Source organism: Mustela nivalis (assembly GCF_964662115.1).
Source record: "Mustela nivalis genome assembly, chromosome: 11".
NCBI lineage: Eukaryota > Metazoa > Chordata > Mammalia > Carnivora > Mustelidae > Mustela > Mustela nivalis.
Genome location: NC_139030.1, coordinates 48102566 through 48125219, shown reverse-complemented (window position 1 = coordinate 48125219; position 22654 = coordinate 48102566). Strand labels below are relative to the sequence as shown.

Genomic DNA, 22654 nt, shown 5'->3' with positions numbered 1-22654 from the left:
ATTTAATAGTTAAATTTTAGTCTATTTCAAAATTGGGATGCTAAATATTTGAGTGGTTGAGAATCTAAGTAATCTTAGTCTTCCATTTGAAGTCCCCTCTAGGGTTGCCTGGGTGGCTCAGTCGGTTAAGTGGCTTTCTTTAGCCCAGGGTCCTGGGCTTCCATAGGATAGTATTGACAGTATAAAATAACGTCAATCGGAACAAAAAGTCCTTAGAACATGAAAATATTTTAGAGGAAATGCAAAGTGTATTGTTTAAATTTTTTGTTGTTCTGTCATATTACTACTCTTAATAGCACCTAATATTTTTATTACTGTAAATTCAGAAAATTTAATAGTTAAATTTTAGTCTATTTCAAAATTGGGATGCTAAATATTTGAGTGGTTGAGAATCTAAGTAATCTTAGTCTTCCATTTGAAGTCCCCTCTAGGGTTGCCTGGGTGGCTCAGTCGGTTAAGTGGCTTTCTTTAGCCCAGGGTCCTGGGATCGAGCCCCACATGGGGCTCCCTGCTCAGTAGAGAGCCTGCTTCTCCCTCTCTTTCTGCCTGCCTCTCTGCCTACTTGTGCTTTCTCTCTCTGTCTCTGTCAAATAAATAAATAAATCTTACCAAAAAAAAAGAAAGTGCCATATAAGTTTGACTCCATGCTTTCTTTCCAGCCTTCATACTGGACTAATAGTTGCAAGATAAACTTCTGAGTTTAACCTCTACCATGAGCCAGCAGGACCACAGGCAGGTCATGGGATGGTTTCTTTACCTGTAAATAAAGGAACTACACAAATTCTGTGGTATTTGCACCTTATTTGGAGAAGACATTTGAAAATCTAATGAAAGCTCTGGATCTTTATACCCAGAAAACTGCTGATTCATATAAAATGTTGCATATAACTACAGGAGCTGCCGTGTTCCTGAAGCCATCCACAGACTTCAGCTTAAAGATACCCCTGGATTGTAGATTTTCTGATTTTCAAAATCTGTAATTCTGTATTTCTATCCCACACCATCCTGTTGTCTAGCTGTATTATATTAACTTCATATTTTCATACTCCTAGATTTTTACTCAATATTTCAACTTTCAGATGTCCTTTTTTATCCCTCTTATCTATCCTCACCTTTTAAACCCTCAACCTAAAGCACAGTTCAGATATCTCCTTTTTTTTCTGTGAAGCTTCTTCAGTCAGAATTAATTTTCTCCTTAGAACTTTGTAGCTCCGTCATAACTCTTAAACTCGTTGGTCTTGTATTCCAGTTATTAGAGGGCTGTGTGTCCTCTATTTTCCCTTCCTCCTCTTATCTGTTCCTTAACAGATAATGAATATCTTGACATCAGCAATTATGTTCCTGTTAGTTTTGTAATTGAATGGTGCCTTACCAGTAGTAGTTATGGAATGAATGCTTGCTAAATTAATTTGAGTTTGTCACTTAGTTGTGATGACTGTTATGTGCTATATCCTGGAAAGGTTGACACCCCCCCCCCAAAGGTAGGTGGTGTGAAATAGAACTGTAGAGAAAGAACCTCATATATGGGATGAATTTGAAGAATGGGTAGAATTTAGGGAGGTGCAAGGGCCACATCTGGGAGAGATGACGAGAAATGAGAGAATTCATATATTTTTACCTGTATTTCCTTATCAGTGAAATTAGTCTATTTTTACTGAAAATAGGTATTAAAATTTAGCTTACAGTTTTTAGTTAAGCTTTGTATTTTACATTTTTGGCACTTTTGTTTTTACAGGTACAAGAAAATTCCCCAGGACATAGAGCTGGACTGGAGCCATTCTTTGATTTTATTGTTTCTATTAATGGTTCGAGATTAGTAAGTTAAGCTTTTTGTAGTTTCAACTATAATGTGCTGTAATCCTTTGAAATGGAATTTTTTCAGATTATCTGTGGTGGTTGTATATTAGTTATAAACATTATATGGAGTATGATACCAGTTTATAAAACTTATGTAAGGAAATACGAAAATGTCTAATATAGAATACTATACCTCACCCTTCAGTGATTATTGTAGGAGAATAAAATAGCTCCTAATATTTTTATTAGGACACTTTTTTATATGTTGAATATTTAATTTTCTTAAGCAGAAATAAGATGAAAAAGTTTGCTTTTTCAGTGATTTCAGACCTTTGTATGCTTGAATTAGTAAAGACACCTTCTCAAATAAATTTGAGAAGCAAAATTTCATGATATATAAATAATATTTTTAGAACCAGATAGAAAAGTATGTTCCAAAAATACAGAATTAAAACCACCTTTTGCAAGTTGCTTTTAGTTTACTTGTAGTAAAGTCTTAAAGGAAAAAAATTATAATTTCACTAAAGGAAATTCTTACAACAATGGCTACTTGTCTTTTTTTTTTTTTCTGTAGCAGTTTTAAGATTTTGTTTATTATTTATCAGCATCTCCTATGTAAGAGCCTTTATTCATTTATGTAATGAAATATTTAACATGCTGCTTCTATTTTTCTTTCCTGCCAGTTCCTAGTAAATAAATAAAGCGTGTATTTGGGAGTGCTGTCCAAAATTAAACCACAACATCAGCAAATGTCTTAGATTTTAAAACCAAAGTCATACCAACTCTGTTAGTAATATGACTTCTTATGGAATATTTTGGGTTTTTTAGCACTAAAACCCTAGATCACTTCAAATAATGTTGGGTTGCAAAATTCATAATCCATAGTCTGCTCTTAGAAGAAAGTCTGAAGTTGGTAACATAGGAGTTCTTAATTTTCAACATTCTTTCACCTCAAGGAACATTTGAATGTTAGTGGCAGCTTTACCTGTTGGATGTTTTATTTATGTTGATTATTAATATTACTCTTATAGGGCCTTAGCTTAAGCTAATTAAGTTTTTATTTATTAAGAAAAATGATTTCTTTGTCTTCACAGAATAAAGACAATGACACTCTAAAGGATCTACTGAAAGCAAATGTTGAAAAGCCTGTAAAAATGCTGATCTACAGTAGTAAAACACTGGAGCTGCGAGAGACATCTGTCACCCCCAGCAACATGTGGGGCGGCCAGGGCTTGCTGGGAGTGAGCATTCGTTTCTGCAGCTTTGATGGGGCAAACGAAAATGTTTGGCACGTATTGGTAGGTGTTAGCTCTGAGCTGTTACTTACAGTTTACGAAACGAGGTAGAAGGGCGCTGTCTTCATCTTAGTTGGATTGTAGAGGTGTTATTATTAGGCTATTTTTGGTTTCTGAAAATTAGAATTCATTCCTGTAGGTTAACAGATTTTAATAATTTCAAAAGAGAAACAAATACAGATGCCTAAGAACTATTTTTCTCATGATTCATCCATTAGAAGGACAAATGTCAAAGCAGATAGCTACAGATAGCTGAAATAATAAATATTTTTAAAAAATGAAATAGATTAATAAATATTTTAAATTTTTATTAAATATGTGATTCTTATGCTTGTAATTTAAATGTATTTTTTCCATAACTTCTGATATGTGATATGTCTAACAAGATAGAAATATAAGGGTTTTATGGGGCACCTGGGTGGCTCAGTTAAGTGTCTGCCTTCGGCTCAGGTCATGATTCCAGAGTCTCAAAATCAAGCCCCACATTGGGCTCCTGCTCAGTGGGGAGCCTGCTCCTCTCTCTCTCCCTCCCCTCACTGCTCGAGTCTGCTTCTCAGCCCACTTATGCACTCTTTAAAATAAAAGAAAATCTTTAAAAAAAAGAAAGAAAAGGAAATATAAGGGGTTTTTAAATAACTAAAGTTAAGGACTATGAAATGCAAATTTGGAAGATAATTTTATATACATTAATTTTGGGGTTTGTTTTTGTGTTTTTCTAGGAAGTAGAATCAAATTCTCCTGCGGCACTGGCAGGTCTCAGACCTCACAGCGATTATATCATTGGAGCAGATACAGTCATGAATGAGGTAATTGGTGTGTTTATTAATAATGAAAGTTACATAACGTTTCCTCATTAATGTTTAAGTTCAGAAGTGTATTCACATACTTCACATTTACAGTTGAAATTTAGGTCTTTGCTAATCAAGATAACTTATGCATCTGTTAAATAGATGTTTAACAGGACAGGGTGTTAAACAGAATGTCTGGGAGGTGTCCTATAAGGTATAGCTGTAGGGAAAAATACATGCCATGTGGCAATTGCACAGATTTTGTATATGATACACAGAAATCTCTGCTAGGAGTCAATTGAGCATCCAACTCTTGATTTTGGCCCAGGTCATGATCTTGGGATCATGGGATGGAGCCCAAGCTCTGCACTCAGTGGGGAGTCTCCTTGACGATTCTCTCCCTCTTCTGATTCTCTCCCTCTTCTGCTCGTCTCACTCTTGTGAGCACACTCTCAAATAAATCTTTAAAAATAAAACAGTCTCTTACATATACCTCAGGACTAAAGCAGATGCCCCTTTGGGTTATTGATTTCATTTTCTCTTCCCCTTATTTTACGGGAACAAATTTGGCTCAGCTATTTTAGATCCCTTTCCTTGTCTGTGAGGTAGTGGAAGTATATATGGCTAAATGAAAAATGAGAGAAAAATAAGAGGCCCAGATAACCAGGTCTTACTAATGAAGAGTAGGGGCACCTGGGTGGCTCAGTCAGTTGAACATCCGAGTCTTAATTTTGGTTCACGTCATGATCTCATGATTTCAGGGTCATGAGATTGAGTCCTGTGTCAGGCTCCCCGGGGAGTCTGCTTGAGATTCTCTCCCTCCCACCCTGTGTGCACGCTCGCTTGTACTCTCTCTCAAATGAAGAAATAAATGCTTAAAAGAAGATAATGAAGAGTAAAAGCAAAATATATAGAATTTGGTTGTAGAAGAGTTCTACTAAAATTGCTGACCAGGTCTTAAGGAACTGGAGATAAGGCATTGCACATAGGAGATAGGTAAAATATTTGAAATCTTGTTTGGAGTATTGGTTTTAAGGAATGAATTTTATGTCTAGCAGCAGGGCCTACAATCTGTACTTTTTAAAAGTTTTCCAGGTGATTCTGCTATTAGCCAAGTTTGAAACCCACTGTTTTGAAGTTGAGTAACATAAATATGTTTTCCTCCTGTGATGCTTCTACAGTCTGAAGATCTGTTCAGCCTTATTGAAACACATGAAGCAAAACCACTGAAACTTTATGTGTATAATACAGACACTGATAACTGTCGAGAAGTGATTATTACACCGAATTCTGCATGGGGTGGTGAAGGCAGGTAAGGCCATTTTTCAGACAAAGTTATGATTTCTTAAACTTACCAGTAGATATTATAAAATCATTGCTTTTATTTTGAAATACGTTATTAGTTTATTTTACGATTTCTCTTGAGAAAAGGAAAGAGCTAATTTAGAATCCTGAAACTGGTAATCAACTAGTAATCCATTTTTCTAAAGCATATATTTAGGTAGTGTGGTATGTGTATATACTATGGTCCTTTCTTTACTGATCTAAGATCGAACAGCCTTGTTTCATTTCCTTATTTTAATAAAATAGTTTTCAGTTTTATTTTCCTAGTTCCCTTCCCCAACAATGGGGTAACACAGGTGTAACTTTCTCTAGCTGTTGGGGAAATTTCTTAGCCATTTGTGGAAACTGTTGGCTTAACCAACTGAGCCACCCAGGCATCCCTCTAAGTTGCTTTTTGTTGTTGCAATTCTGTCTAACTTTTGCTTGAAATCAGTCATTTTTGAAAGCCAACAGTTTCCTTTTCTCAAGAGAAAAGTAGCTTAAAAAAATTATCAAGCCAAGCAGAGAAGCAAATTGTAGAAAATCAGTTTTCCAGGACCATTCATCAAGTCCTTTTCCCTAATTTCAAAAAGCCAAAGCAAAGCAAGCATGAGGACTTGACTTCACTTCTTCAGGTCTTTCAGCTGTTGTTTAAATTGTACAAGTTTTTCATTATTCTGTAGCTGACTGTATGTTGCAACCAGAATGCTAGCTTGTTGCAATTTGAGAAAATAGATAGAGGTATCACCTTAAGAATCTGGACTGTCTGGGGCAGTTCTTGATCAAGTTATTTTCCATTGTCCAGGTTTGTAAACACACAGAAATATGATCTCAGGCATTCAAAATGGACTCATTTCAGAGGGACTGCCTCATATTTAAACTAAATTTGTAGAGAAGCTGCTGTGTTTAATATTAGTATAGCAAATACTTAGTTTATAATAGAAATATTTCCCCTTTCCAGTTAGAAAAACACTCAGGTCAGATTAGTATCACAAGAGTACTTGGTAAACAGAATCAAAAGTGCAAGGAAGAGATTCTGAAGATGGTGAAGTCCAGATGCAAAGAACACTAATTCTAAGAACCTTGTTTTTATTTATTTGTTTATTTTTTAAAAGATTTTATTTATTCATTTGACAGAGATCACAAGTAGGTGGAAAGGCAGGCAGAGAGAGAGAGGGGAGGAGGAGGAAGCAGACTCCCTGCTGAGCAGAGAGCCCAATGTGGGGCTCAATCCCGGGACCCCGGGATCATGATCTGAGCTGAAGGCAGAGGCTTTAGCCCACTGAGCCACCCAGGCGCCCCAGAACCTTGTTTTTAAATGCCTCCCTCTAAAAGGCTATCATTGATCAGTTTAAATTATTTATTCTTACTTTCTTCCTCTTTAGTTCAGTGAGAATTGCAGATTTTCATTTTGTAATATGAAACATCATTGTAAAATTAGATTTGGACTAGGAAGAGCTGGAGTTGGCCACTACGTGCTCTCCCAGCTTTTGGTGGTGGTAGTATCCACAGAAATAATAAATGCCTTGGCAGGAGAGAGGCACAAAGATAACCATGTGTAGCCCTCTCAGGAAGTATCAAGTAGTTTGGGAGATAAAGGCAATCTTGATAGAAACCCAAGATGGAATCTGATTGTGAAGAGCTTACCATGGACAGAAATTTGGATAGACCCCGGGCAGTGGGACTCTGAATCACTGTACCCGTGGAGGGTACCCGTGGAGGCGGGCGTTGGTTCCAAACGGAAGAAACCAACTGTTGTTGTCCTAAGCAAACATGAGTTTACTGCTCTGGAGTTGCTTGTATAATCAGAGAAACAGCAAAAGTATCAGACATGGGAATGACAGAAATCAGCACCACTAGGGAGTTACAGAGGAAGGAAATGAGCAGTTTTCATTAGTATTCTACTGATGTGATGAAGCCATTTCTGTTTTTCTGTCACTCCCAAGTTTTGCAGCCATGGGCAGGAGAGGTAGATTGGCCTGCTTTGGGTTGTGAACGTTATTCCTTGGTTTGGATAAGGCCCCCTGATGGACAGTCCCACCAGCACTACACAGAGCACAGAGAAGTAATTCTCCAAAACAAAGAAGGAAAACAGAATCTTGGGAGGCCAACAGACTGTGAAAAGAAGCAGTGTGATTATGTCTTATTAAAAAGATGCCTCTGGTGGCAGTGGGAGGATGAAGTAGAAGGAATCTGGATTAATTTGGATTGATTTGTGTCAGGTTCTGAAATAGAACTTCGGGTTGTGTAAGTGACATCATCGTACAGAAGTGCTTGGAGCTCTTGAGTGGAAAGGCTATATGTCATTCATTAGGCAAATAATTACTCTCTGTCATGTGCCAGGAACTGTTACGGCAGTAAACAAAATGAGGTCTCTGCCCTGAAGGACCTTAACATTTTATTGGGGGAGACAAAAAATAAATAAATGGTGCAGTGTGTTAGACGAGGATAAATGCTTGAAGAAAAATAAAGAAAATAAGGGTAATGTCTGGTGGAGGGAAGGATGCTGTTTTATAAAGGGTGGTCAGGAAAGACCTCTGATAGGATGACGTTATTTAAAAGAATGGAAATCGGTTTTGTATTTCAAAATCTCAGAGAAATGCAAGCTATGATAACAATAACTTTAAGAAAAAAAAATATTTTCGTAGCCTAGGATGCGGCATTGGATACGGTTATTTGCATCGAATACCAACACGCCCGTTTGAAGAAGGGAAGAAAATTTCTCTTCCTGGACAGATGACTGGTACACCTATTACTCCTCTTAAAGATGGGTTTACAGAGGTAAGATACCTTCACTACTGGTGACATCACACAATTTCCAGTAAAACAAATCATCAGGTGTCTGTGGGGGGGTGAGGGGGAAAGCCCTGATGGTGATAGGGCAGGTGAGGAGGTAAATGCTGACCATGGTGAACATGAAGTTCCTGTATGATAGCCAGATGGCTAGCCTGTGGATCTGGATTTCAGGAACAAGGATAAGACTAGAGATACAGATTTGGGAATCCTCAGCAGAGGGAGGGTAATTTAGCCTAATGTGAACGGTGATCAAAATTGTCAGGGGATTGGGCATGGATGGGTCAGAGGACTGAGTCTGGAATCTTGAACATTCCTAATATTTAAATGGATGGGCAGAAAGGGGATTCAGCAAAGGGAGCTCAGTAGAAATCCTAAGGAAGGACAGAGCTTCAAGAAAGAAGGCATGTCAACTCTGAGGTACTAAGAGAAGTCAGGTGAGAGGACTGAAAAACACATGTCCTGGGTGAGAGCATTTCAGAGACCGGCGGGGTGCAGCTACCAGACCACGGGGACAGAAGGCAAACATGGGTGATAAGGTGATGATGAGAGCTGGTGCTTAGTGTTTCAAGAAACTTAACTGAGAAAGCAGAGCAAGATGCTGTGTGGGAACTATTACAGGATCAAAGTGAGGCTTTTTAAGGAATAAGATATTTGCACAGGCTTATAGGCTTTTAAAATGTTTTCTATGCAAGTCTCACGGGACATTAACTTTCTCGTCTACATGAATAAGTAAGAACCGAACATCCGGAAGGGAGTGCTACCATTGTAAAGACAGGGCTGCCACCACTCTCATTTTTTGGTACACGATTTGGCCATCCCCAGTTCTAGAGAAAGTGAAGAGGAGCTAGAGAAGTGGAACCTTTCCTCACTCTCCACCCCTGCCCTTGGCCGATGGCCAGAGCCCATGTCATTCCATGCTTAGATTCCTACCACCGTGTCTGCTGCTCCTCATTCAGTGGTTTCTGCCCCAGTTTTAAGCTTGTGGGCAGTCTGAGAAGACCATAGGGTGAAATGGCAGCTAGAGAAAAGGGCCAGAATGCAAGTTGTGTTGGAATGTGCCAGGGGGCACTGGAGTTGGCAGAAGTTGAAGAATCCAGAGGTGAAACCACCCATCCATAGAAACCACGTAGACTTACTTATCCCTCCCACGCCCCGGAAGGTAGAGGTCTGGCTGCCACATTCATTCACTGGTGAGAGAAGATAAGATGGACTCACGAGGTTAGAGTCTTGAGAAACTTCCAAGGACTCTATCATCGTATTAAGACTTCTGAGCTGATTTCTTCCATGAACAGTGAAAGTTAAAAACTGGCTGAGAACTCAAGAGTAGAGGAAAGGTGGAGTAAAGTGATTTGGGGACAGCTATGAAGGGGAGGAAAGAGGAGAATCTCCTTCTAGAGGAGTGTGTGTGACGGGGGAGATGCCACGTTATCAAGAGACTGGAAGTGACACGACAGAGAGATTGGGCTTTGACAAGTAACAGCAATAGGAAGGAGTGTCTGAAGGCAGAAGTCCCAGGTAAAACTTCTGACAGCTAGCTTAATCAAAAAAGGTATCTGTTAAGAAATAAAACAAATGAGCAAACAAAAAAGAGAAAAAGGCAATCTGAGAAACAGATGCTTAACTGTAGCAAACAAACAGATGGTTACCAGAGGGGCAGGTGGAGGTTGGGTGACCCAGGTGATGGGGATTGAGGAAAGCACTCGTGATGTGCACCGGGTGATGTATGGAAGTGTTAAATCACTTTTCTTCAACTCAAACTAATACTACACTATGTGTTAACTGGGATTTAAATTAAAACTTTTGTTTAAAAAAGGTATCTGTAGGAACAATAAGAGACAATATCTGTATGTCCTTTCAAGTAAACTTGAGTAATTTTTTTCTTTCCTTCTTTTTTTGGTAGGTCCAGCTGTCCTCAGTTAATCCCCCATCTTTGTCACCACCGGGAACTACAGAAATTGAACAGGGTCTGTCTGGACTTTCTATTAGCTCAACTCCACCAGCTGTCAGTAATGTTCTCAGTACAGGTGTGCAGAAAAATCTATTCTCTTTTCAACCCACTTTGTTTTACATGATACTCTTTTATTTTTTTTTTTTTTTAAAGATTTTATTTATTTATTTGACAGAGAGAGAAATCACAAGTAGGCAGAGAGTCAGGCAGAGAGAGAGAGAGAAGCAGGCTCCCGCTGAGCAAAGAGCCCGATGCGGGGCTCGATCCCAGTACACCGAGATCATGACCCGAGCCGAAGGCAGCGGCCCAATCCACTGAGCCACCCAGGCGCCCCTTTACATGATACTCTTAACCATCTCTGGTTAAAGAATTTTAAAACTTAATGCCGATGTACTTTGAAAACTGTAAATACGCTCTGCATTTAAACCTCTTCTCATGTATTTTAGAGTCGGGACTTCTCTTAGCTTGGACAAGTTATAGAGTCGGACTGTACCTTTCAGTTCTGTTTAATTGTCTCTCTACTCAACAGATGTTTGCATTATCCCATCCCCCGGGTAGTAAACACTGGAGATACACACGGGAGCAAGACACCGTTCTCCCTGGGGGTTCAGTCTTGTGCAGGGGACACAGGCATGTCTTCCTCCCTTTTTTTATTTCTTATTCTACCCATACAGTCCTTTATTGTTTTAGTTTTTTTCCAACAGCTTTATTGATACACAGTTCACATAGCATACAAGTCACCCATTTAAAATACATAGTGCAGTGGGATTGATTTCTCTGTATTTGCGAAGTTGTGCACCCATCACGTCAGTCAATTTCAGAACGTCTCATTAGCCCAAAAGAAACCCTGTGCGCTGTCAGTCCCTCACTGTTTTTCCCCAACCCCTCAGGCCTAGACATTCCTAATATCCTTTCTCGTTCTGTATTTTTGCCTAATCTAGACATTTCATGCAATATGCATGGTTTCTGCGACTGACTTCTTCCACTTAGAATAATGTTTCCAAGGTTCATTCACGTGGTAGCATGTAGTATTACTTCCTTTCTGCAGCTAATGTTCCATCATGTGAACATGCCATGTTGTTATTTATCCATCAGTTGTGGGACATTTAGGTTGTTTCTGCTTCTTGGCTGTTAGGAATAACGTTGCTATGAACGTTTGTGTACAAGTTTTTGCATGAACCTATGTCTTCATTTTTTTGGTTATATTCCTTGGCCTGGGATTGCTTGGTCACATGATAATAGATCTTAACTTGGTATGTTGGTTGAGTTTATTTATCTGTTGCCTTTTTAAAAATCACCTGTTTTGATTTTGTTTCTTCATAAAACCAAGAGTATATTACTACTCAATAAATGCTAAGTGAAAGAAATACATAGTTTAGTTTTATCTCATTAATACACATTTATTCTTGAGCTCCTTTTAATATTTTTGTTCACGATTTGTTCACGTTTCCCTTTGTCCTTTGTCCTGGAACGTACTTAAAAGAGATGCAGTTAAGGTCAATGGTATGATTTTTACACTTGGTCCCCTAGATTCAAGTTCCAGCCCTTTTCAGTCTTCATTTTCATTCCCAAAGATGTGTTTTTCTAGATAAAATGTAAAATTTCAATTTTCAGAATTAAAAATTTCAGGCATCGCCTAACGTAGATGGCATGGTATTATGAACCACCCCCCCCCACCACCACCACCACCCAGCCTCACCAGTCTGCACTATGGTGACCTGCTTTTCTACCCCCTACCCTTTGCTGTTTTCTTCCCAGCTTTTTTGAAATGTAACTAACTACCATAAAATTAAGTCACTATATGTATGCAGCTCCATGATTTGTAGTAAATTTATGGAGTTGTGAGGTCAGGCCCACAATCCAGGTGTTCAGAACATTTCCTAGCTGAAATGAAATACTAATGTCGCCAATATAAGTCATTGATACAGTTGGGAGGGAATTTAAAGTTTATTTCAATTGAGCGGTGTTGGAATCCTTTTTCATATTGTGATTTCTTTTTCTTAGATTCCATCAGATGGTCTTCTAGTTTATTCCTGAATAGACTTAGTACAGGTGGGCTGGTGTAATGCCCACAGCAGCAGACCGCTCTGTGTCTGAATAACTCTTTTCTCTTTTAGAGTAAGTGTTCCAGTGCCATATCAGAGCTCTTCTGACATCTCTCCTCAAATCACAGTTTCTTTTTGACATTTTAAATCTTCCCTCATTACATTATAGTTATTGTCTTAGAAGCACAGGCACTGAGATCCCTAGCCTTGTTACACTGTAGAGAAATGGCTTCTTAAATATTAAAAGACAGAAATGTTCAGTTTCTCAGAAGAGACCAAAATCAACATTTTCACTTAGAGAAAATTGGTTTAAAAATTGAATATTATAGGGACGCCTGGGTGGCTCAGTTGGTTGGGCAGCTGCCTTCGGCTCAGGTCATGATCCCAGCGTCCTGGGATCGAGTCCCATATCGGGCTCCTTGCTCCGCAGGGAGCCTGCTTCTCCGTCTGACTCTGCCTTTCACTCTGTCTGCCTGTGCTCACTCTCGCTCGCTCTCTCTGACAAATAAATAAAATCTTTAAAAAAAAAAAATTGAATATTATAGCAACATATAACATGTGAGAACCTGCTTTTTTTTTGTTACTTATCTGTCTTTATTTTTAATTAAATTGCTGCAAAGTAGCCCAGTCAGTAACTGTAGAGATGTTAAAAAGTATCTTAAAAATATATATGTATATATGGATTTGGAAATTTGGGGATTATAAAATTTTAGAAAATGAATATATCCTTTGGAAAGGACATTAATCAGTATGACCATTTTTATACACTCTCTTGTGCTTCCTGTCCCGTCCCCTGCTTGCTATTTCTGCAGAGAACTCACACCATTTTACAGGCTGTGTATTTTACTTGCTCAATATCAGACTCCGTTTTCCTTCCCCTCATTAGAATTTATCCTGCAGGCCGTGATTTGTCATTTTGTTATGCTGTACAGTGCATCAGGGCCTACAACAGTGTCCAGCTTATAGTAGGTGCCCCCCAAAACCTTGAATGGATGAACATATCAGCTACTGATATGTTCAGTAACTTTTTACCTCCATTTTCCTCCAACTTTTTACCTCCATTTCTACAGAAAATTAAATACATAATAAATAACTATCTGAAAAGGGTTCCTTCATGCTTTTTAGGCACAATTCATTCCTGCTTACCATATTTAAGCAGATTTTTATAAGACACTCTGGAATCCATGTACATTGTTACTGTTGTTTGGACAGCAAAACCTCTCACATGAGTAGGTGGTAAACATTAATAGATAACCTTTATTATGTAGTATCCTAAGACTTACTTGCATTTGAAGAACATAACTTGTTCAAGCTAGCATTAGTAAAAAGACTTTAGAGGAGGGTCACAGAACCCATCCATTTCCTATCAAAAGGAAATGGAAATTCGGGAAGCCAGGTCATTCTCTCCATCTCTGGAGGCCCTCATACTCTTGTCTCTTTGAGGCCATCCTCATGACTGCCTTTTCACAGACTGGCATCCATTCTCTCACAGGGCACATGCCCCTGCTGCCCCTAGCAGCCCTGGGTTTATGTGACATTTGGTTCAGGAGCCCAGTAGAGATTGACTGGAATCTTGGAATCCCATTTCTGAATTTTTTTTTTTTTAAGATTTTTAAGATTTTATTTATTTGACACACACAGAAATCACAAGTAGGCAGAGAGGGAGGCAGAGAGAAAGGGAAGCAGGCTCTCTGCTGACCAATGTGGGACTCGATCCCAGGACCCTGAGATCATGACCTAAGCTGAAGGCAGAGGCTTGACCCCCTGAGCCACCCAGGCACCCCCATTTCTGAATTTCTTAAACAATTTTCTAATCTAGCCCTGCTTAGGTCAGATGTAAAACTCTTGTCCAGAGGACTTAGCTGGGGTGGGTTTGCAGAGCCTCCTACACCAGTTAGGCCAGAGTTTGCTAATAGTCTTCACTAAAGGCCATAGGCAGAGTATGTAGATCAGCTAAGACAGGGAAGCAGCCAGAAACCAGGACTGAATGAAGGCCTTACCATGGTGGGGAAGGAAGGGCGCTGAAGACTCCTAATAAAGTCTGTCCATTCTTTGTCAACTGAATTCGTTAGAAATTTTTTTAAAGATTGTGTTTTCATTTCAGGTGTCCCAACAGTACCATTATTGCCACCACAAGTAAACCAGTCCCTTACTTCTGTGCCACCAATGAACCCAGCTACTACATTACCAGGTAAGCAGCCGGAGACGAGAGGTGCGTGTATTAATAATAGCGTGACTAATACTGTGCGTCTTTAAAAAAAAAAGGAACAAAAAATCTTACACCTTTGTGGTGACTTTTCAAAAGTCTTTAAATCAATAAAATAATTAATTTTTAAAAAAGAAGTCTTTAAATCTCTTTTTACCTTTGCTGCAACTCTGTGATAAATGAGAGCAGATGTCACTGAGCTGTCCATTACCAGGGGTTGGCGGCTGAGCCTCAGGCTCCTTATCCTCCGCCTGCTACCCCACCAGTACAGTGTGAGGCAGGAAGAAGCAGCATTTAAAAGTCTGTCCTTCCGGGCTTCCTTAGGGCTTTCAGATAGTCATCTCTGTGAATAAATGTTGTGTCCTGAGAGAGAGCATTCCCTATCACGTTCTTCAGAAGCTCTTAACATAAGCTAGATTTTTGTTTATTTCTCTTACGGTTCCTAGTGACGACCAAGTGTTTTTATTCATCAGGTGGCAGTCAAATACTCTTTGATGGCTCAAATATACTTGCATTGTGAGAACCTTTAATTGTATGACTAAAGAGGTCATTACATACACATATGAAGCCATGAACTAAATGTGTAGACACACACACACACACACACACACACACACACACAGGTGAAGAAGTGTGGTAAAATGTTGACATGTGGGAAACTTGAGGGAAAGGTATATAGGGGGTTTCTGTATAAACTTCTGCAACTGTAAGTCTGAAGTTATTTCAGGAAAAAAATTGCAAAGTGGGAGGCACTGTAAACCTCCACCATCAAAGAGAAGCTAAGTTGCCTTTACTCCTACCCTTGCTGAGCCACATCAGCCCTTTCTCCACCACACTCAGGCCATCTTCATTCTGGCTCTCAGGTCTGGAAGTATGTGGATGGGTTTTAACCCTTACTTAGCCACCTAATCATGGAGCTACAGAAAGACAGTTTGCTGAAGTGAGCTGTTTGGCTCTGGTTACTGTTAATGTTAGGACACAGAGCTGCCAGCCAGCAAGTGGACTTCTACTGTTCTCGCTTTGAAGTGGGTAGTACTTGTTTCAGAACACAAGGATGAAATGTTTTCCCCAGAGGGAGTGGTTTACCTTTTGTTCTCCTCCTTCTCTCTAGGTCTGATGCCTTTACCCACAGGACTGCCTAACCTGCCTGCCCTCCCCAACCTCAACCTCCCCACACCGCACGTCATGCCAGGCGTCAGCTTACCGGAACTCGTGAACCCGGGTATGTTGCCCATCCTGCCTTCCTAGGACTCTGGCCAATAAAAAGCTTTTACCCAGGAAAGCAAATCCTCTATTGCACTTTTTTCCAGAAAGGGTAGATCAGTTTGACAAATTTCAGCTGCTTCAAGTTAATCGTTTTTACTTAAAAAAGAAGAGGAAGAAGAATGTTTTTGTGATTGTCCTCTATGTAGCTGCCTCTCCTCCATTTTCCTCTCCTTGTACCCAACATAAGGGCCATCTGCAGAAAGAGAACAGTGTTGTTGTGCTGCTGCTGTTACTGACAGATGGAAGGGTTTAGTCCCCCCTGGAGGTGAATGAACTCCCTGCTATTCTCCTGTCGTGGGCGGCTGCCCCCAGTGGTGCTTTGGAGCACTCCGTCCCAGGACCTTGGGCTGTGAAACCCTCACCCTGGCTCAGCTGGCTGCATTTGTTATTTGATAGATATTCTCTCTTATTAACAGATGTTTTTATAACAAAAACTGTTGAGATTTTAGCTACAAATAGTTAAGCTAGCCAATATCAAGCGCTTCAGCTCTGATTTTATGCACTGATGGGAATGAAGCAGCAGAGTGTCCCACAGATCTGCTCTTGGAGTTAATGATTACCCACATTACCTTTAACTTGGAGGTGGCTGCGGGTCAGGGATATTCATTTCTAATTTAGGTAGGCACATGAGTGATGTCAGTGAGCGTACGCTGTCGTGTTTCTGTCTGGGTCCCAGTGGCCCAGAGGTACCGCCCCCTCTCTGGGTGTACTCATTACCTGCCCTCATTAACCCATTTGCTTTTCAGGACGGTGGTTTAAAAAGCAAATGAAGACTGTAAAGTCTAACGTTTACCTATCTTAGCACTCCCTTTGTTTGTTCTTTTATGCCCCGTATTCTTGGCTGCTTCCACCCTTTTCCCAAATGAACAGACTCCAAGAGCATCGAGGGTTTCGCCAGCCCAGTGATTGCTCTGAACATGTTGTACGTTCTATCTTTCCTTGTTTCTTAAAGAAGTAATACTCTTTCTTCATTCTGCACTTTGAAATCATCACAGTAAACCCACCAAGTGTAATGGTTACCAGTCACAGGGCTTGAAGAGAGACTGGGTATTTCTGGTGAGGCTAATGGGGAGTAGGGGCTACACGACAAGCCCCTCCAGACCGAGACCCTTCCTCGGTCTCCCCTCAGGGCTTGCTCCCTGTCCTCCTCCTGTTGTCTGTCGAGAGGGCAGCTCTGACCCAACAGTAGGCCGGGGGACTGGGAGTCCCTGCATCCAACGCTAGTGTAGCAGCATTGCCTGCTGGGCAGGCTTCTGTCTGTCCTAACTGGGAGAATCATTTCTTCTCGGAACTGGCCGAGTCACATGGGGGTTTTAGAGTCTAGAAGCCTGGAACTTTGCCTCCTGGCCAGCTGGTCTGGCTGTGGATATTTAGGTCTGGAGTGGCCTCCAGCTGAGGACAAGCAGGGATTGTGATGCATGTTGCCCTTCCTCAGCTTCGGTTCTCTGGTGAAATGCAAATACACTCGTGTGATGATGACTGCTGCCTTTTTAGTGCTGGTAGGATGTGTGATCTCTGCCATTTCTGTCCTAGGTTTGCCACCTCTTCCTTCCTTGCCTCCCCGAAACTTACCTGGCATTGCACCTCTCCCCATGCCATCCGAGTTCCTCCCGTCATTCCCTTTGGTTCCAGAGGTGTCTTCTGCAGCAAGCTCAGGGGAGCTGCTCTCCTCCCTCCCACCCACCGGCAGCCCACCCTCCGACCCTGTCACGACCACTGCAAGGGCAGACGCTGCCTCCGTACCCGCTGTGGATGTGACGCCCCCCACCCCCAAGGCCCCCAGCACTGTTGAGGACAGAGGCTGCGAACCCACCCCAGCCAGCGAGAAGCCTGTCTCTGCGGTTACGGATGCGAGTGCCTCCGAGTCACCCTAGCTTTGAAGCGGCCTTCGGAGTCAGCGTGGTGGGCTTATTTAACCACGGGAGCGTGTCTGGAAATGCAAACTGTCATTAATTTCATCCTAGTTTGTACCGTACCTGTAGGCATCCTGTAAATAATTCTAAGGGGAAAACTGAGGAAGAGGACGTGGGCTTGTATCCTGCCAGGCCGGGGTGGTACTCACAGGCTGGGGAGGAATATGTCAGAGAGTGCTTGTATTTTAAAACAACCAAAAAGAATTGTGAGAGTGGCTTGCTGCCAGGTTTCCACTGCCATTCTTGGGGGTATACATCTTTGGGAAAGGTGGTGACAGGGCATCCACTAGGCTCCCTGTCCCCCTGCTGCTCCTTCTGTAAGAAAATGGAATATTTTATGCCTAGTACTCACGCGCAACATTTCTCGTATTTTGTAAATCGTTTTTGAGAATGCAGACCACCTCACTAAATCGTGAAAGGAGAAGCTATTTTACTTTTGGTCTCTGTGAGTCACATCTCTCTAAAGGTTTACATGAAAATTCCAACTAAAGATGTTTGTTAAAGTTAAACAGTGTGCACTATGAATCGAACATCTTTTTATTCAGCCTGTACACAGATCTTTGTTTAGAGCTCTCAGAATTACTCAGACAACATTTTGTAACTGCTGCTGTTGCTTTATACGTCCACCATAAAATGGCATTTAAAAAGAAATAAAGGAGATGTTGCACAGTTTTAAACCAGAAGGTGGCACTTTGTGGCTACTTATTATAGCTCTACTGGAACAGCATAGATACAGCAATAAATTACAGTAATTTTATTTTTCTTCTTGTGGTGCATTGAACTGAGAACGAATTACCGTGTATGCACTTGTTCCTTTCTGGTATGTCACAGATCTTTAATGTAATTTTTCATGTCTTATGTTTGCTTTTTCCTAAGTTTTCTAAGAGATGGTAAGTTAAGTGGAATTGATTTATTGAATGAAATTAAATGCATATTATATCTGTTTTTTAACTAAGATGAAAGAGGTTCATTGGTTACTAACCTGATAGTAGCATGAATGTTGCTAAGGGAGCAGCACATGTGCTTGACCTTCATTCAGCCAGAAACTAGACCTAGCAGCACTGACCAGTGCCCCTAATAGAGGCCTCCATACCAGCCGTTGTTTAGGTCATATCCGTTGCTGGAGCCACATTTATACAGAAAGCTAAATGGGAAAAGAAGACTTCAGCTCTGAGTATAGCTTCTTCTGTTTGCATTGTAAATCTTTCTAGAATATTCCTCTAAATTAACAATCCGGTTTTTGGAGAAGAGCTTCTAACAGGTAGGAAAAATATTCACAAGCATGTTTAAATGTTACATTTTTTTACTTTCTAGGATAGGAGGCCGTTGAGCAAGTTGTTACTGCATTCTAAAAGATAACTCATATTTTTTTTAAAATGTTGAAGAGATACCTTAGTGGAAGGCAAGTAAATACATTTTAAGGATTGAAAGTGATTAAAAAAAAAAAAAAAAAAACCAGCAGTTCTTCCAATAATCACTTAACTCATGTGAGGTCACAGTTCTCATTTGAGAATCATGACAGTCCTGGGCCATCTTCTCAGGAAAATGTCCATGAGCATATCTAAAACACAAAGCTCCGGGGCAGGAGGGATTCTTAGCACTTGTTTGGAAGATGGGCACAGGTGTGGCCTGTGTGGGCTCACTGGGTCTTCCTGAGGGCCAAAACACTTATTTTAGATATCCTTTGCTTCCTTCAACAAAACCAGTTTCAGTGTTAAATAGGAGCAGATCCTGCACTGGAACCAGAAACGGATGTAAAGGATAGTGTCCCTGGCAGGACGTCACTTACTGTGGCCGTGTGAGGGAACTTGGGGGGTATCAGGCCTCAGGGGCCCCCCAGAATAAGTGTTATAACCATGGCAAGGCACACTCTGGCCAGCCTTTGCGGGGAGGATCATGTGCAGTCAGAATGACCTTTGAACCCCCTCTATCACCCTGTGTCCCTAAGTGCACACAAGAGGACCATGAGGCAGTGATAGGGGAGGACATTAGTTTGGAATAAACTCCATTATCACAAATATTTTCAAAATCATGGTGACTTAAAGTTCATTTCTCCTGTGTTCAGACGGCCCATTGGAGGTAGTCTGGCCAAGCAAGGCAGGACCTGTCTGTGGCAGTGTCCGAGACCAGCTCCTATCTGGAGTTCTACAGGGTCCATTTCCATTTCCGTGGTCATTCCACGGACCCAGGTGGCAGCTGTAGTCCCAACCAGGCCATCAGGTGCCAGCAAGAAGAAGAGAAAAGTACATTCCCCTTTCTTTGGGGGACAGTTCAGAGCAGTTTCATGTCACACTCAGTATTGTGGCATACATTCTTGTGGCCAGTGTGGCCACTTCTAGCTAAAGCGAGGCAGAGAAGGGAACTCTATCTGGCCTCGTGCTCCGCCCTTACTGAGGAGGAGGAAGAGGAACTCATGAGGCCCAGGGAGTAGGCCTGCTGCACCCCAGGGAGCAGGACTGAGCCAGAAGAGGCAGTGTGGTGTGGGTGCTGGGGAGTTGGACAGGAAGGTTTCTGAGAGACAATATTGGACATGAATTAGGCGAAGGGGGAGAGGGGCAGAGACCTTCTAGGTTAGGAAGTGTTTGAAGAGTAGAGTACACGGCCCTGAGGGCCAGGCAGGGGAGTGGTGGCTTTGTCTCTGAAAATGGGAGTCATTGAAGGAACTCCGTGGGGGACAGGCTCAGATCAGCATGTGAGAAAGTCTGTCTAGCAGCGGGGAGGCAGGAAGGGGCTGCACAGTCCCTCCGGGGGCCACCAACCCAGAAATGAGTGAAAAGAAGGAAGAGCTTCAGGGCAGATGGAAGAAATAGACTTGCAGCTGTCATCCAGAGGTCACTTTTTTTTTTTTTTTTTAAGGATCTTCTTAAAGATTGTTTTATTTTAGAGAGAAAGAGCCAGGAGGAATGGGGAAATAGAGGGAGAGAGGGAAGATCTTAAGGCGGCTCTGCTCAGCACAGAGCCCAGTGTGGGGCTCCCATCTCTTGACCCTGTGATCATGACCTGAGCTGAAACCAAGAGTCTAACGCTTGACTGACTGAGCCACCCAGGCGCCCCATCCAGAGGCCTCTTTGACACCTAAGGCAGAGTGTGATATGACTTGTCCCTTCCCCTTTGGTTTTTGTTCCTGTTTTATCCTTAGCCCATTATTAAGCACACTTACCAAGGACAGCGAAGTTTAGCTCATTTCCTGACAAAGGAAAAAGGAAAGGAAATAAAAAAGACCTTCGTTATTTGTGAGACACTAGCTAATGTTAAGGGATGGGCTCTGCCTTGGCCCAAAGGTGAGGGCTTTCATTTCATTTTCCCACCATCCCAGCTACAACTGGAATCACCTCAATTAGAATATGATTCCTGGGACCTTGAGTCTTAAGAAGCTTCCCAGGGGATGGGAACCACAGAACACTGACCTTTCTCTTCCACCCCGGACCTGTCCCCTCCCTGGCTCTCGTTACTGGTACCAACACACACCTCCACCTAGGTAGGTGGTCATTGAATCAGGCTATTCCAGAACTCAGGGAGGTAAGAAGACAACACAAAGGTCCTTGTCTACTAAGGCATTTTACCACTTAGTAAATTACACATGTTAAGAGACTATTGCTTGTATTTATTTTATTGCTGATATTTTTTCCATGAGGTTTAGGAAGAACATCTTCCCATATTGCTGACCAACGCGTTCCTTTATAGGCTTCTTGCATATGAGCCAGTTAGATTAAACAGAAGAATGGGGGAGTAACACCAAGGCCAGTTATTTAAGCAGCAGAACCACAGGCCAGTGGAAGAGTAGGTGGGCCCGCTCTCAGGCTGGTGGCATCCTGGGCACTGGAAACCATCCACTGGTGGAGGTGGGTCCCAGGGGTGTTCTCAGAGTTGAGGTTGTACAGTGTTTTCTGGCAATAGATAAAAACAGGCCCCTCTTCCACAAAGGCCACTGGGACTCAAGATAATAACAATCCGTGTTCACTGCTGGAGGGTAAAGAAGCAAAGAGGGTGCTTGGCTGGTAGTTGGTAGAGCATGCAACTCTTGATCCTGGGTCTTGAGATCGAATTCCACACTGGGTGTAGAGGTTACTTAAAAAAATAAATGAACTCTTGGTTTTCTTGAAAAAACAACTGGAACGCCTGGGTGGCTCAGTTTGTGGGGCATCTGCCTTCAGCTCAGGTCGTGATCCTGGGGTCCTGGGATTGAGCCCCACATCAAACACCCTGCTCAGTGGGGAGCCTGCTTCTCCCTCTCCCTCTGCCTGCTGCTCCGCCTGCTTGTGCTTTCTCTCAGTCAAATAAATAAAATCTTCTTAAAAATTAAAATGTAAATGTAAAACAGGAAGCAAGTTGCTGAGCCAGCCAGGACAATCTGTCAGGTGAACAAGAGGTAGCAAACTGGCTACTCTCCCAGACATGGTTCCTTCCATCCAGCCTATATATTAAAATGTGAATTAATTGCCAACATTAAAAATAAGAACACCTAACATAAATCCAGATTTCTGGTTTCTCAAAAAGTCCGAAGATTTGGCAACACTGAATAAAAGTCCCACAAGGAAACAAGGGTCCCCATGAGCCTAAGCCCTTCATTTGGCCATGGTCCTCACTGGTTTCTGCCACCTGCCTGGCCCACTGGCATCTGAATTTTGCAGTGTCTCAAGTATTATCTTGACAGGGATGGGTAAAAAACTGGAGGCTTCAAAATGTTACATGGTCCCCAGGATCAGAAAACAAGATGCTTCTGGGACACCTGGGTGGCTGAGTTGGCTGAGCCTCTGACTCGATTTTGGCTCAGGTCATGATCTCAGGTTTGTGAGATCAAGTCCCATGTCAGGCTAACGCTGGCATGGAATCTGCTTGAGATTCCCTTCCTCTGCCCCTTCCTCCTCTCTCTCTTTCCCTTACTCTCAAGAAAATAAAATAGGATTCTTTATGGACTTCATTATTTTGGATCCATGAGTCCCAGTGGAATGGGCACTAAGGTTTACAGAATTTGAAGCAGTCCTGTAAACTATGATAAAGTTGAGGGAGTGATGGCCCTGGACAGTGATGGGGACAGTGACACAGACTTGAGTTTCACCAGCCTCTTCCTGAAGCCAGTTTTGGAACCCCAAACTCATTATTTGCCTTAACCAACTCTTGGATCTCATGATCAGTATTTTTTTTTTTTTAAGATTTTATTTATTTATTTGAGACAGAACAAGAGTGAGCAAGCAGGCGCAAGAGGGAGAGCACAAGCAGTGGGGAGGGGAAAAGGGAGAAGCAGGCTCTCCGCTGAGCTGGGAGCCCACTGTGGGA

At 41.7% G+C, this 22654-nt stretch overlaps 1 protein-coding gene across 1 annotated transcript in view; it reads left to right on the top strand.

Moving 5' to 3' along the window:
* GORASP2 (golgi reassembly stacking protein 2) overlaps positions 1–18332 on the top strand; it is a 37939-nt gene extending 19607 nt beyond the window's left edge. The window contains exons 2-10 of the mRNA XM_082689213.1: positions 1736–1816; positions 2892–3095; positions 3812–3898; positions 5062–5192; positions 7852–7984; positions 9900–10023; positions 14097–14183; positions 15310–15420; positions 16998–18332. Of these exons, the coding sequence (XP_082545339.1) occupies positions 1736–1816; positions 2892–3095; positions 3812–3898; positions 5062–5192; positions 7852–7984; positions 9900–10023; positions 14097–14183; positions 15310–15420; positions 16998–17338 (1299 nt within the window). The 3' untranslated portion in view covers positions 17339–18332. The remainder of the gene's footprint in view (positions 1–1735; positions 1817–2891; positions 3096–3811; positions 3899–5061; positions 5193–7851; positions 7985–9899; positions 10024–14096; positions 14184–15309; positions 15421–16997) is intronic.
* Positions 18333–22654: the final 4322 nt, after the last annotated feature.